Source organism: Microcaecilia unicolor, chromosome 10, assembly GCF_901765095.1.
Source record: "Microcaecilia unicolor chromosome 10, aMicUni1.1, whole genome shotgun sequence".
NCBI lineage: Eukaryota > Metazoa > Chordata > Amphibia > Gymnophiona > Siphonopidae > Microcaecilia > Microcaecilia unicolor.
Window position 1 is genome coordinate 93,707,492 of NC_044040.1, and position 13,430 is coordinate 93,720,921.

Here is a 13,430-nt window from a genome sequence, read left to right on the forward strand (position 1 = left end):
CCAGGCAATAATTTTGTCTTATAGTGCAGATGCTGATAATGTCCCAACTAGACTACTGCAATACTGCATATGTGGGGGTGCAATGAAAACACAATAAAATCACTGCAGACCATCCAAAACATTGCAGTGAGATTGATATTAAAAACATCAAAATAACGAAAGAGCAACCCCACTACTCAAAATGCTGCACTGGCTCCCTATCAAGGCCAGATTAATATTCAAAACGTGAATGATCATTTTCAAGATACTGTTTGGCGTGTCTTCAGAATACACATTAGACCTCGACACTGTCAATCACAACTTACTTCTCACCACACTGTCCTCATTTAGGTTCCAGGGCTCTGTCCTCTCCTGGTTCTACTTTTATCTCTCCCACCGTACCTTCAGAGTACATTCTCATGGTTCTTCCTCCACCCCCATCCCGCTCTCTGTTGGAGTTCCTCAGGGATCTGTTCTTGGACCCCTTCTTTTCTCAATCTACACCTCTTCCCTGGGCTCCCTAATCTCATCTCATGGTTTCCAATATCATCTTTATGCTGATGACACCCAGCTTTATCTCTCCACACCAGACATCATTGCATAAACCCAGGCCAAAGTATCGGCCTGCTTATCCGATATTGCTGCCTGGATGTTCAACTGCCACTTGAAACTGAACATGGCCAAGACTGAGCTTATTGTCTTCCCTCCCAAACCCACTTCTCCTCTCCCTCCACTCTCTATCTCAGTTGATAACACTCTCATCATCCCCTTCTCATCTGCCCGCAACCTTGGAGTCATCTTCGACTCCTCCCTCTCCTTCTCTGCGCATATCCAACAGATAGCCAAGACCTGTCGCTTCTTCCTCTATAACATTAGCAAAATTTGTCCTTTCCTCTCTGAGCACACCACCCGAACTCTCATCCACTCTCTCATTACCTCTCGCTTTGACTACTGCAACCTACTCCTCACTGGCCTCCCACTTTGCCATCTATCCCTCCTTCAGTCCGTTCAGAACTCTGCTGCACGTCTTATCTTCTGCCTGGACCGATATACTCATATCACCCCTCTCCTCAAGTCACTTCACTGGCTTCCGATCAGGTACCACATACAGTTTAAGCTTCTCCTACTAACCTACAAATGCACTCAATCTGCAGCCCCTCCCTACCTCTCTACCCTCATCTCCCCTTACGTTCCCACCCATAGCCTCCGCTCTCAAGACAAATCCCTCCTTTCAGTACCCTTCTCCACCACCGCCAACTCCAGGCTCCACCCTTTCTACCTCGCCTCACCCCATGCCTGGAATAATCTCCCTGAGCCCATACGCCAGGCCCCCTCACTGCCCATCTTCAAAGCCTTGCTCAAAGCCCACCTCTTCAATGTCGCCTTCGGCACCTAACCACCATACCCCTATTCAGGAAATCTAGACTGCCCCAACTTGACATTTTGCCCATTAGATTGTAAGCTCCTTGGAGCAGGGACCGTCCTTTTTTGTTAAACTGTACAGCGCTGCGTAACCCTAGTAGCGCTCTAGAAATGTTAAATAGTAGTAGTAGTAGTAGTATCATACTATCAGCAAGAAATACAAACCCAGGAACCAGGGGATACTTACTACTCTATCTGCCCAACTGCAAAAACATAATCTACAAATCCATCTACATGGCAAGTTTTAACTACCTGGGCTCTAAATGGTAGAACTGTATCCCCAAGGTCACAAGTAGCATCACAATTTACCTTCAATTCAGAAAAGGGCTAAAAATCTACCTTTTCAAGAAATTCTATGACTAACTGAATGCGAACTATTAATAACCCGATATCATTCCGCAAGAACACTGTTCTATACAACTTTAAATTGTAACCCATATATCTTAGAATAGTCTAGTGGTTAGTGCAGCAGATGTTGATGCTGGGGAACTGGGTTCAATTCCCACTGCAGCTCCTTGTGACTCTGGACATTCTAAATTGTTCGCTCAGAGGAGGGAAAGGTGAGTAGTGGAGTGCCTCAGGGATCGGTGCTGGGGCCAATTCTGTTCAATATATTTGTGAGTGACATTGCCGAAGGGTTACAAGGTAAAGTTTGCCTTTTTGCGGATGACACCAAGATCTGCAACAGAGTGGACACCCCGGAGGGAGTGGAAAACATGAAAAAAGATCTGAAGAAGCTAGAAGAATGGTCTAACGTTTGGCAATTAAAATTCAATGCGAAGAAATGCAAAGTGATGCACTTAGGGAGTAGAAATCCAAGGGAGACGTATGTGTTAGGCGGGGAGAGTCTGATAGGCACAGATGGGGAGAGGGATCTTGGGGTGATAGTATCTGAGGACCTGAAGGCGACGAAACAGTGCGACCAAGGCGGTGGCCGTAGCTAGAAGATTGCTAGGCTGTATAGAGAGAGGAGTGACCAGCAGAAGAAAGGAGGTTTTAATGCCCCTGTATAAGACGTTGGTGAGGCCCCACCTGGAGTATTGTGTTCAGTTTTGGAGGCCGTATCTTGCGAAGGATGTTAAAAAATGGAAGTGGTGCAAAGAAAAGCTACGAGGATGGTATGGGATTTGCGGTTCCAAGAAGTATGAAGAGAGACTTGCGACCTGAACATGTATACCTGGAGGAAAGGAGTAACAGGGGTGATATGATACAGACGTTCAAATATTTGAAAGGTATTAATCCGCAAACGAATCTTTTCCGGAGATGGGAAGGCGTAGAACGAGAGGACATGAAATGAGATTGAAGGGGGGCAAACTCAGGAAAGATGTCAGGAAGTATTTTTTCACGGAGAGGGTGGTGGACGCTTGGAATGCCCTCCCGCGGGAGGTGTGGAGATGAAAACGGTAACAGAGTTCAAACTGCGTGGGATATGCATAAAGGAATCCTGTGCAGAAGGAATGGATCCTCAGAAGCTTAGCTGAAATTGGGTGGCGGAGCAGGTGGGGGGAAGAGGGTTGGTGGTTGGGAGGCTAGGATAGGGGGAGGGCAGACTTATACGGTCTGAACCAGAGCCGGTGATGGGAGGCGGGACTGGTGGTTGGGAGGCGGGAAATACTGCTGGGCAGACTTATACGGTCTGTGCCCTGAAAAGGGACAGGTACAAATTCAAGGTAAAGTATACACATATGAGTTTGTCTTGGGCAGACTGGATGGACCATGCAGGTCTTTTTTCTGCCGTCATCTACTATGTTACTATGTTACTAATGTAATCTCCCAAAACTGCTATATGTAAGCCACATTGAACCAAAAATGGTTTTTGGATAATTGTGGTTTACAAGCATAAATAAATGAAATGAAATGACAGCAAATGGTCCATCCAGTCTGTCCAACAATTGCATTCATTATCAATTCAAGATTAAATCACAATGAACGTGATATTATATACTTGATCATGGTCTTTCATTTGTGTTTCTGGGACATAGACCATAGAAGTCCACCCTTCTCTGTCCTTATGTTCCGGCTACTGGAGTTTTCTGTCAAAGTGCACTCCAGCCTATCCAAATCCATCTTGTCATTTGTTTGTTTTGTTACATTTGTACCCCGCGCTTTCCCACTCATGGTAGATTCGAAAAAATAATGAAGAAAAAAATGTGAAAACCCCATGGGGAAGGCACCAAGAGAAAGAATAGAATGAACACAGTGAGGAAGCGACCAAAACCATGACCACTCTTCTCCACAGAAAAACAAAGACTGCTGAACCTGCGTTGGACGTTAGGCAGGAAACCACCCGCGCATGCGCATTGGGATGCTGCCAAAAGCCTCTTAAAGAGACAGAGCACTGGGCAGCATCTGCACCAGGCTCTGTTGGATGACATCACCCAGTTGTGAGAAGATATGGCCTGCTTGTCCTTCTGAGAAGTCTTTTCCCATGTTAGGCACACATTAGCGCTTAATAAGTAAAAGGGCCCTTATATATATCATGTGTTATTTGTTAAGGATATTTTGACTGGTTAGGTGGCTATAGCATCGAGAACCACTGTCTTAATATAGCAATTTGGCATCTCATGAATGATTACCACTCCAATAATTTCTTTGAATCATATCCCCCCATTCTATAACTTGACACCAACAGCTATACATATAAGTGCTATTTGGCATTAATGGCATCTATAACTTTAGTGCACAACTTGCTTATTGTATAAATGCAGTTGGGCATGCACAGTGGAGGCGCGTGGGCAGGGCATGGACATGTCTAACATTTATGTGCTTAAGTTACATAATAAGGTAAGTTAAACTAAAATGCTGCACTTGCACGCACCCATATATGCCTGTTATTGATATGGTGTAAATGTGTGTGTCTAAAGACCTATCTCTTTAACAAGGTATACCACAATGATCTTTAATAGAAACTGTAACGCATCACTATTTACCTGATATCCTGAATGTTATCTCGCTATACCTGATTGCTTAATTCTATTATGTTATCCATGTTCTTTGTGTAATACCAATTGTATCTTTTACTCTGGAATGGCGAATGCCATGAAGGAACATTGTAAGCCACATTAAGCCTGCAAATAGGTGGGAAAATGTGGGATACAAATGCAACAAATAAATAAAATAAATAAATAAATAAATAAATAAATAAATGTAGGCAAATAAATGCTGACTTATGCTAGTATTCTATAATGGAATCTGAGCACCTAGATGCCAAATTTATAGTACCCAGTTACTGATCTGTACCCATTGTCTTCCAGAGAAAAGAAATGATGTTATCTTATCTTATGTTATGTAGGGGCCCTTTTACCAAAGGGCACTAAGCTCTTAACGTGTGGCTAGTGCATGAGAACAGTCTACTGCACAAACGTGTTACAATGATGTGTGGTAATTTCCCTATCACATGCTAAACTGCGTACTAAGAATTTATTGAAAACTAATGCAGATGTAACACTGGAGCACTTACCACCTTCTAAGGTTTTGCATACTAATGGCAATAATTAACACATGACTGCAAAAACCAAAAAAGAAAAATGTTGTAAAACCCAAACACGCTAAATTTGCAGGTAGTGCATGTGAAAATCCCACGTTAAGCTGTGTTACCTGTAAATTTTAAGTTGTTTTAGTAAAAGGGCCCTGTAATTTGTTCTTGTATATCACCTTGCATAAACTTAAGTGGCCAAATACACAAAAATATAACAAATTGCAATAATTAAGAACATTAATATGAACAATTCCTTTTTAATGGTGTTTAAAGGAATAACCCCTTGTTTCCACAGGTAGTCAGAGATAATGAGATCTTAATAAAAATGATCATGACTATACATGAGAAGGAAAGGAGTGGGAACAGAGTCAGGCTGTTCAAAACAGACCAGAGATGCTGGATATCAATCAGAATCTTTATTGGAGGATGACTCAACAGGGTACCATGTTTTGGCACACACGGTGCCTTCCTCAGGAGTCTTGTCTGTGTGTAGGAGTATGGATCCTCGTTGTTGAGATTCTGAGTGACTGTGCTCAAAGCGATGCACACTTACTTACACAAGGGTCTTTTTAAAGACCACAGCCACTCAGAATCTCAGCACTGAGGATCCATACTCCTACACACAGATGAGATTTCTGAGGAAGGCACCGTGTGTGCTGAAATACAGTTCCCTGTTGAGTTATCCTCCAATAAAAATTCTGAATGATATCCAGCATCTCTGGTCTGCTTTGAACAGCTTGACTCTGTTCCCATTCCTTTCCTTCTCCTGTTATTCTCCGTGGGACAATTGTGTTCTTTCCATTTTCTGTGGTTCCGAACATGACTATACATGAAAAATTCTGCTTTAAAGAGCTGTAGTAACATGAAAAAAAAGCAATGAAAGGCTTTAGTCACTTTGACACCAGAAGCTACTACTATTGGGCACCTTGTATAAGTTAACTTTCTTTTTACTGCAGAAGCCAACCCTGAGAAGTTTAACAGTCGTTTTCGGATAAAATGTTCTATGCAGGGGTGAGTTCCCATTATTTTCTGGATAAAGTAGCATTGTTGCCATTTTAGTTCACTTGAATGCATGGAAATAAAGATTAAGGAAAAAATAATATAAAGTGATACCTTTTTTATTCGATTAATAATAAATTTCTTGACTAGCTTTTAGAGTGAAACAGTTCCCTTCCTTAGGGCCAAATGCAATGAAATACAGAATATTCATTCTGTTTGGACCTATGGAAGGGAGAATTCACTTTCAAAAGTGAATCAAGAAATTTAGCAGGGCAGTTTCTTAAATGAATTCATTAATATTTTTATACTGCCTTCCCAATCAAAAGAGTGCTCAAAACCTTATACAAAAAGGTACAAGGCACAGACAATGAAAAATGAACAATTAAAATATAGTAAAAATCTACAAGAGGCCCTATTCATGAAAGTACAATAAACCTAATGTGGGCTATAATGTATTTGTTAGGGAAAATTGGGTCAATAATGCAGATGTTGTTATCTTCATTACACAAAAGATGTCTGCTAATACATGATGCATTGCCATAACACATTTGTACTGCCAAAATGGGTATGCAGATTAAATGCAGATAAAAGCAGAGAGGGGTCAACTACCAATGAAAACTGCAGGGGAAAATTATTAGTAAAAAGACAAAACTCTACCCCCCCCCCCCCCAAAAAAAAAAAAAAAAATTATTCAGCCGGTGGCAAATAGTGCAGTTAGCTGCCGCTGACAGCGCAGACCCTGAATATTCAATGCCAGGCTATATCCGGCAACCAACATTGAATATCCAGTTTTAGTTTTGGCCCATGGCAACTTAACTGGTGCAAATATTCAGCACTAGCTGGTTAAAGTTAATAGTGGTTAAAGATAGACCTGCTGTTTTAAGTGGTCTGTCTTAAAGTTAACTGCTCAACTTAGCGGTTTAATGCTGAATATTTGTGCTTAACTCACACGAGCTGGTTAGTGGCTAGCTGCTAAGGGGGAGATTCTATATATGGCACCTAAAAAATTGGCGCTGAAATCAGTGCTGACTAAGCATATTCTACAATCGGTGCCTAGATTTAGGCACCGATTATAGAATACACAGAGTTGATATTTCAGCACCTAAATCTATGCGCATCCATTTACACCAACAAAAACGTGGTGTAAATCCTAGCAAGTAGGTTTAGGCACACCGGGTCATATTTCTATAACTAGGGTATACATTTTCAGAATGCCCACAAAATGCCCATTTCCCCGCTCCTTTTTGTCTTCACGCATTCGAAGTACAGCGCACATCATTACAGAATATATTAACAAGTTCTACACCTAAATTCTAATCAGTGCCAATTAATGTTCATTATTGCTTGTTAAGTACTATTATCAGCTCTCATTAGCTTGTTACACTTGTTAAGTTATATGCATTGTTAAAGAATCTGAGTCGATTTCGGCATGGATCTCTAGCCGCACAATATAGACTCCTGGAGTAAGTGCTAATATTTATTGGAGATAACTAGTTATCTTATGCTGATTAGCTGGCTAAGCACTATTTAACCCACCAGGAGCCATTCCTGGCAAGTTAGTACATAAGTACGTAAGTATTTCCATACTGGGACAGACCAAAGGTCTATGAAGCTCAGCATCCTGTTTCCAACAGTGGCCAATCCAAGTCACAATTACCTGGCAAGATCCCAAAACAGTACAATACATTTTATGCTGCTTATCCTAGAAATAAGAAGTGGATTTTCCCCAAGTCATTTGAATAATGACTTATGGACTTTTCTTTTAGGAACCAATCCAAACGTTTTTTAAACCCCGATAAGCTAACTGCTTTTACGATATTCTCTAGCAACGAATTCCGGAGTTTAATTACACATTGAGTGAAGAAATATTTTCTCCAATCATTTTAAATTTACTATTTTGTAGCTTCATTGCTTACTTCACATACAGAAGTCATCCCATCCCCTTTATCATTTTTGTCACCCTTCTCTGTAACTTTTCAAATTTCACTATATCTTTTTGAGATGCAGTGACCAGAATTGAACACAATATTCGAGGTGCAGTCGCACCGTGGAGCAAGACAAGGCATTATAACCTGCTCATTTTTGTTTTCCATTCCTTTCCTAATAATACGTAACATTCTATGCTTTCTTAGCGGCCACTGCCACTGAGCAGGGGTTTCAAAGTATCATCAACGATGACGTCTAGATCCTTTTCCCGGTCGGTGACTCTTAACGTGGAACCTTGCATTACATTTCTATAGGTACTTTGTCAAACATCTTTTGAAATCCAGATGCACAATATCGACCGATTCACCTTTATCCACATGTTTGTTCACCTCTTCAAAGAAGTGTAATAGATTGGTAAAGCAAAATTTCCCTTTACTAAATCCATGTGGCTTTATCTCATTAATCAATGCTTTTGAATATGCTCAGTAGTTTTGTTCTTTATAATACTCGCTACCATTTTGCCTGGCACTGATGTCAGTCTCACTGGTCTATAATTTCCCGGATCACTTGTGGAACCTTTTTTAAAAATTGGCGTTACATTGGCCACCCTCCAATCTTCCGTAACCACGCTTGATTTTAAAGATAAATTACATATTACTAACAATAGTTCTGCAAATTCATTTTTTCAGTTCTATCAGTACTTGGGGATGAATATCATCCAGTACAGGAGATTTGCTACTCTTCAATTTGTCAAATTCCCCATTATATCCTCTAGGTCTATAGAGATTTCATTCAGTTTCTCTGACTCGTCAGCTTTGAATACCATTTCTGGCACTGGTATCTCTCCCAAATATTCCTGGGTGAAGACCGAAGCAAAGAATTCATTAGTCTCTCCATTATGGCTTTCTCTTCCCTGATTGCCCCCTTTACCCCTCGGTCATCTGTCTGATAATTGTCTGATAACACACAGAAAAAATAAATAAAAATAAAAGTCACAATTAATACCTTTTATTAAATTAGATATTAGATATGTATCATATGTCAAAGAATAAAGTGGGTGCTCAAAGCATATTCTAACCACAGTCACTCAACTGCAAAACACTATGCACAACTTTGTGCAAAACACACTCAGAACCTTACTGTACCATAAATATTACACTGGGCAGAAACCTAATACACCAACATACCATGACCATACGGAAAATGCAGACCGTCAACAATATGAAACAAGGGATCATAATATTACAATTCTCATGTAGAGCCACAAAACATCCTAATTCATGTTAATGTGGGATAAAATGCCATACATAAGTAATAAATAACTAAATAAATAATATAAACTTTAATGTTGAGCACCTGATTCTCAAAGTGGACATATTCTAAACACTATAATGAAAATAAAATGATCTTTCAAATACTTTTAAAACTTATTTTAGCACTTTTAAAATTTCAGGGGTCAGTGCAACTCTCTTTGGTATGAAGTGCTCATGTGCAGGAATTCAGCCTAGTTAAATATCTCCATGGCAACCCAGGACAAGTCCAGCCAATCCCCCCTGCTCTGCTCTCTCAGCAGGTAATCAAATTACAACTGGTTACAAAAGGGCTGCTGCGGCCATCTATTCCTGGTACTGACGGTGCTTGCACCACCGGTACCATCGAGAGATGCGGCGGTTAGCTCCCCGCCCATGGTGAGGACTGCGATGCCGGTACTGCTTGCGGCATCTGCGTCCGCTGCTACCCAAGTTGACTCCCTGTCGATGTTGCTGGAGGGAGCTTCGTCGCCGCCGGCGTGGGAGTCTTCTTCTCGGCACCGCCACAGAGGACATAGTTCCTCGGCGTCGAGATGGGCTCGGCTTCGGACCGAAGTTCGAGAACTGATGTCCAATACCGAAGGTGAGGCCTCGTGGGAGGCAGAGGAAGACCCCAGATATTTCTCTGATGAGGAGTCTTGTGGTCTTCCTTCTGATCCCACTCCTTCACCAGAGAGAAAGCTTTCTCCCCCTAAGAGTATGTCTTTCTCATCATTTGTCCAGGAAATGTCTATGGCCATTCCCTTCCCAGTGGTTACTGAGGATGAGCCCAGGGCTGAGATGTTCGAGGTCCTGGACTATCCTTTGCCAACTAAGGAGTCGTCCACTGTTCCCCTTCTTAATGTCCTGAAGCAGACATTGATGGCGAACTGGACTAAACCATTAAGTAATCCCACTATTCCCAAGAAGATTGAGTCCCAGTATCGGATCCACGGGGACCCAGAATTGATGAAGACCCAGTTGCCTCATGACTCTGGAGTTGTGGATCTGGCTCGCAAGAAAGTCAAGAGTACTAGGGATTACGCCTCGGCGCCTCTGGGGCAGGAGTCTAGGACTCTGGACTCTTTTGGGAGGAAGGCCTACCATTCTGTTATGCTCGTGTCCAAGATTCAGTCCTACCAGCTCTACACGAGCATCCACTTGCGGAACAATGTGAGGCAGCTGACGGACTTGGTCGATAAGCTCCCCTCGGAGCAGGCCAAGCCTTTTCAGGAGGCGGTCAGGCAGCTAAAGGCGTGTCGCAAATTCCTGTCTAGGGGTGTTTACGACACTTTTGATGTTGCGTCCAGGGCCGCTGCTCAAGTTATAGTGATGCGCAGATTCTCATGGCTGCATGCCTCTGACCTGGAGAATAGAGTCCAGCAGCGGATTGCGGGGGGATAACATTTTTGGTGAGCGGGTCGAACAGGTGGTAGAACAGCTCCACCAGCGGGACACCGCATTCGACAAGCTCTCCCACCGGACGCCTTCAACATCTACCTCTTCAGGTAGACATTTTTACGGGGGCGGAAGAATGCTTCCTACGCTTACAATAAGCGCAGGTACAATCCTCCTTCCTGCCAGCCTGCTCAGGCTAAGCCCCAGCATGCTCGTTCACGTCAACAGCGTGCGCCTCAACAGGCCCCTGCAGCTCCCCAGCAAAAGCAAGGGACGGGCTTTTGACTGGCTTCAGGCGAGCATAGCCAACATAAAAGTGTACATGCCAGACGATCTACCGGTTGGGGGGAGGTTAATATTTTTTCACCAAAGGTGGCCTCTTGTAACCTCCGACCAGTGGGTTCTTCAAATAGTCCGGCTGGGATACTCCCTCAATTTGATCTCCAAATCTCCAAATTGCCCACCGGGAGCTCAGTCCTTCAGCTTCCAGCACAGGCAGGTACTTGCAGAAGAACTCTCCGCCCTTCTCAGCGCCAATGCGGTCGAGCCCGTGCCACCGGGGCAGGAAGGGCATGGATTCTATTCCAGGTACTTCCTTGTGGAAAAGAAAACAGGAGGGATGCGTCCCATCCCTAGACCTAAGGGCCCTGAACAAATATCTGGTCCGAGAAAAGTTCAGGATGCTTTCCCTGGGCACCCTTCTTCCCATGATTCAGAAAAACGATTGGCTATGCTCTCTGGACTTAAAGGATGCTTATACTCACATCCTGATACTGCCAGCTCACAGACAGTATCTTCGATTTCGTCTGGGAACACAGCATTTTCAGTACTGTGTGCTACCATTTGGTCTGCCTCTGCGCCCAAGGTGTTCACAAAATGCCTGGCAGTCGTGGCGGCGTCTCTACACAGATTGGGAGTGCATGTGTTCCCTTATCTCGACGATTGGCTGGTGAAGAGCACCTCAGAGGCAGGAGCTCTACAGTCCATGCAGGTGACTATTCAACTCCTGCAGTTACTAGGGTTTGTGATAAATTATCCAAAGTCCCATCTTCTTCCAGTGCAAAGACTCGAATTTATAGGAGCTCTGCTGGACTCCCAGACTGCTCATGCCTACCTTCCCGAGGCGAGGACAGACAATCTTCTGTCCCTTGTTTCCTGGGTACGAGCGTCTCAGCAGATCACAGCTCGGCAGATGTTGCGATTGCTCGGCCACATGGCCTCCACAGTTCATGTGACTCCCATGGCCCATCTTCACATGCGATCAGCTCAGTGGACCCTAGCTTCCCAGTGGTTTCAAGCTGTGGGGAATCTAGAGGACGTGATCCAACTGTCCACGAGTTTTCGCACCTCCCTACATTGGTGGACAATTTGCTCCAATTTGACCCTGGGACGTCCCTTTCAAACTCCACAGCCGCAAAATGTGCTGACGACGGATGCGTCTCTCCTGGGGTGGGGAGCTCATGTCGATGGGCTTCACACTCAAGGAAGTTGGTCCCTCCAGGAAACAGGTTTTCAGATCAATCTCCTGGAGTTAAGAGCAGTCTGAAACGCGCTAAAGGCTTTCAGAGATAGGCTGTCTCATCAAATTATTCAAATTCAGACAGACAACCAGGTTGCTATGTACTACATCAACAAGCAGGGGGGCACTGGATCTCTTCCCCTGTGTAAGGAAGCCGTCAGGGTGTGGCTTTGGGCTCGCCAGCACGGCATGTTTCTCCAAGTATCTGGCAGGCGTAAACAACAGTCTGGCCGACAGATTGAGCAGGATAATGCAACTCTCAACTCGAGAGTAGTACGCAAGATCTTTCAAGCATGGGGCACCCCCTTGGTAGATCTTTTTGCCACTCAGGTCAACCACAAGGTCCCTCAGTTCTGTTCCAGACTTCAGGCCCACGGCAGACTAGCATCGGATGCCTTTCTCCTTCATTGGGGGAAGGGCCTCCTGTACGCGTATCCTCCCATACTCTTGGTAGGGAAGACTTTGCTGAAACTCAAGCAGGATCGTGGAACCATGATTCTGATCGCTCCCTTCTGGCCGCGTCAGATCTGATTCCCTCTTCTTCTGGAGTTGTCCTCCAAAGAACCTGGATGTTGAGAGCGTAGACTTTGCCTCCTTGGGTCTTTCTGAGGGTGTCTCCTGAGTCTTGCTTGCTTCCAGAAAAGATTCCACGAAGAGGTGTTATTCTTTCAAATGGAAGAGGTTTGCTGTCTGGTGTGACAGCAAGGCCCTAGATCCTTGTTCTTGTCCTACACAGACCCTGCTTGAATACCTTCTGCACTTGTCTGAGTCTGGTCTCAAAACCAACTCTGTAAGGGTTCACCTTAGCGCAATTAGTGCTTTTCATTATCGTGTAGAGGGTAAGCCTATCTCGGGACAGCCTTTAGTTGTTCGCTTCATGAGAGGTTTGCTTTTGTCAAAGCCCCCTATTAAGCCTCCTACTGTGTCATGGGATCTCAATCTCGTTCTCACCCAGCTGATGAAACCTCCTTTTGAGCCACTGGATTCCTGCCATCTGAAGTACTTGACCTGGAAGGTCATTTTCTTGGTGGCAGTCACTTCAGCTCGTAGAGTCAGTGAGCTTCAAGCCTTGGTAGCTCATGCTCCTTATACTAAGTTTCATCATAACAGAGTAGTCCTCTGCACTCACCCTAAGTTCTTGCCGAAGGTGGTGTCGGAGTTCCATCTGAACCAATCAATTGTCTTGCCAATATTCTTTCCCCGTCCTCATACCTGCCATGCTGAACATAATTTGCACACATTGGACTGCAAGCGAGCATTGGCCTTCTATCTGGAGTGGACAAGCCCATTCAGACAGTCTGCCCAAATGTTTGTTTCTTTTGATCCCAACAGAAGGGGAGTGTCTGTCGGGAACCGCACCATCTCCAATTGGCTAGCACATTGCATTTCCTTCACTTACTTCCAAGCTGGGCTGACTTGA

At 43.9% G+C, this 13,430-nt stretch overlaps 1 protein-coding gene across 1 annotated transcript in view; it reads left to right on the top strand.

The window, feature by feature from the left end:
- DGKI (diacylglycerol kinase iota) overlaps positions 1-13,430 on the top strand; it is a 1,705,262-nt gene that overhangs the window by 975,823 nt on the left and 716,009 nt on the right. Inside the window, 2 exon segments of the mRNA XM_030215620.1 lie at positions 5,836-5,868; positions 5,871-5,890. Of these exon segments, the coding sequence (XP_030071480.1) occupies positions 5,836-5,868; positions 5,871-5,890 (53 nt within the window).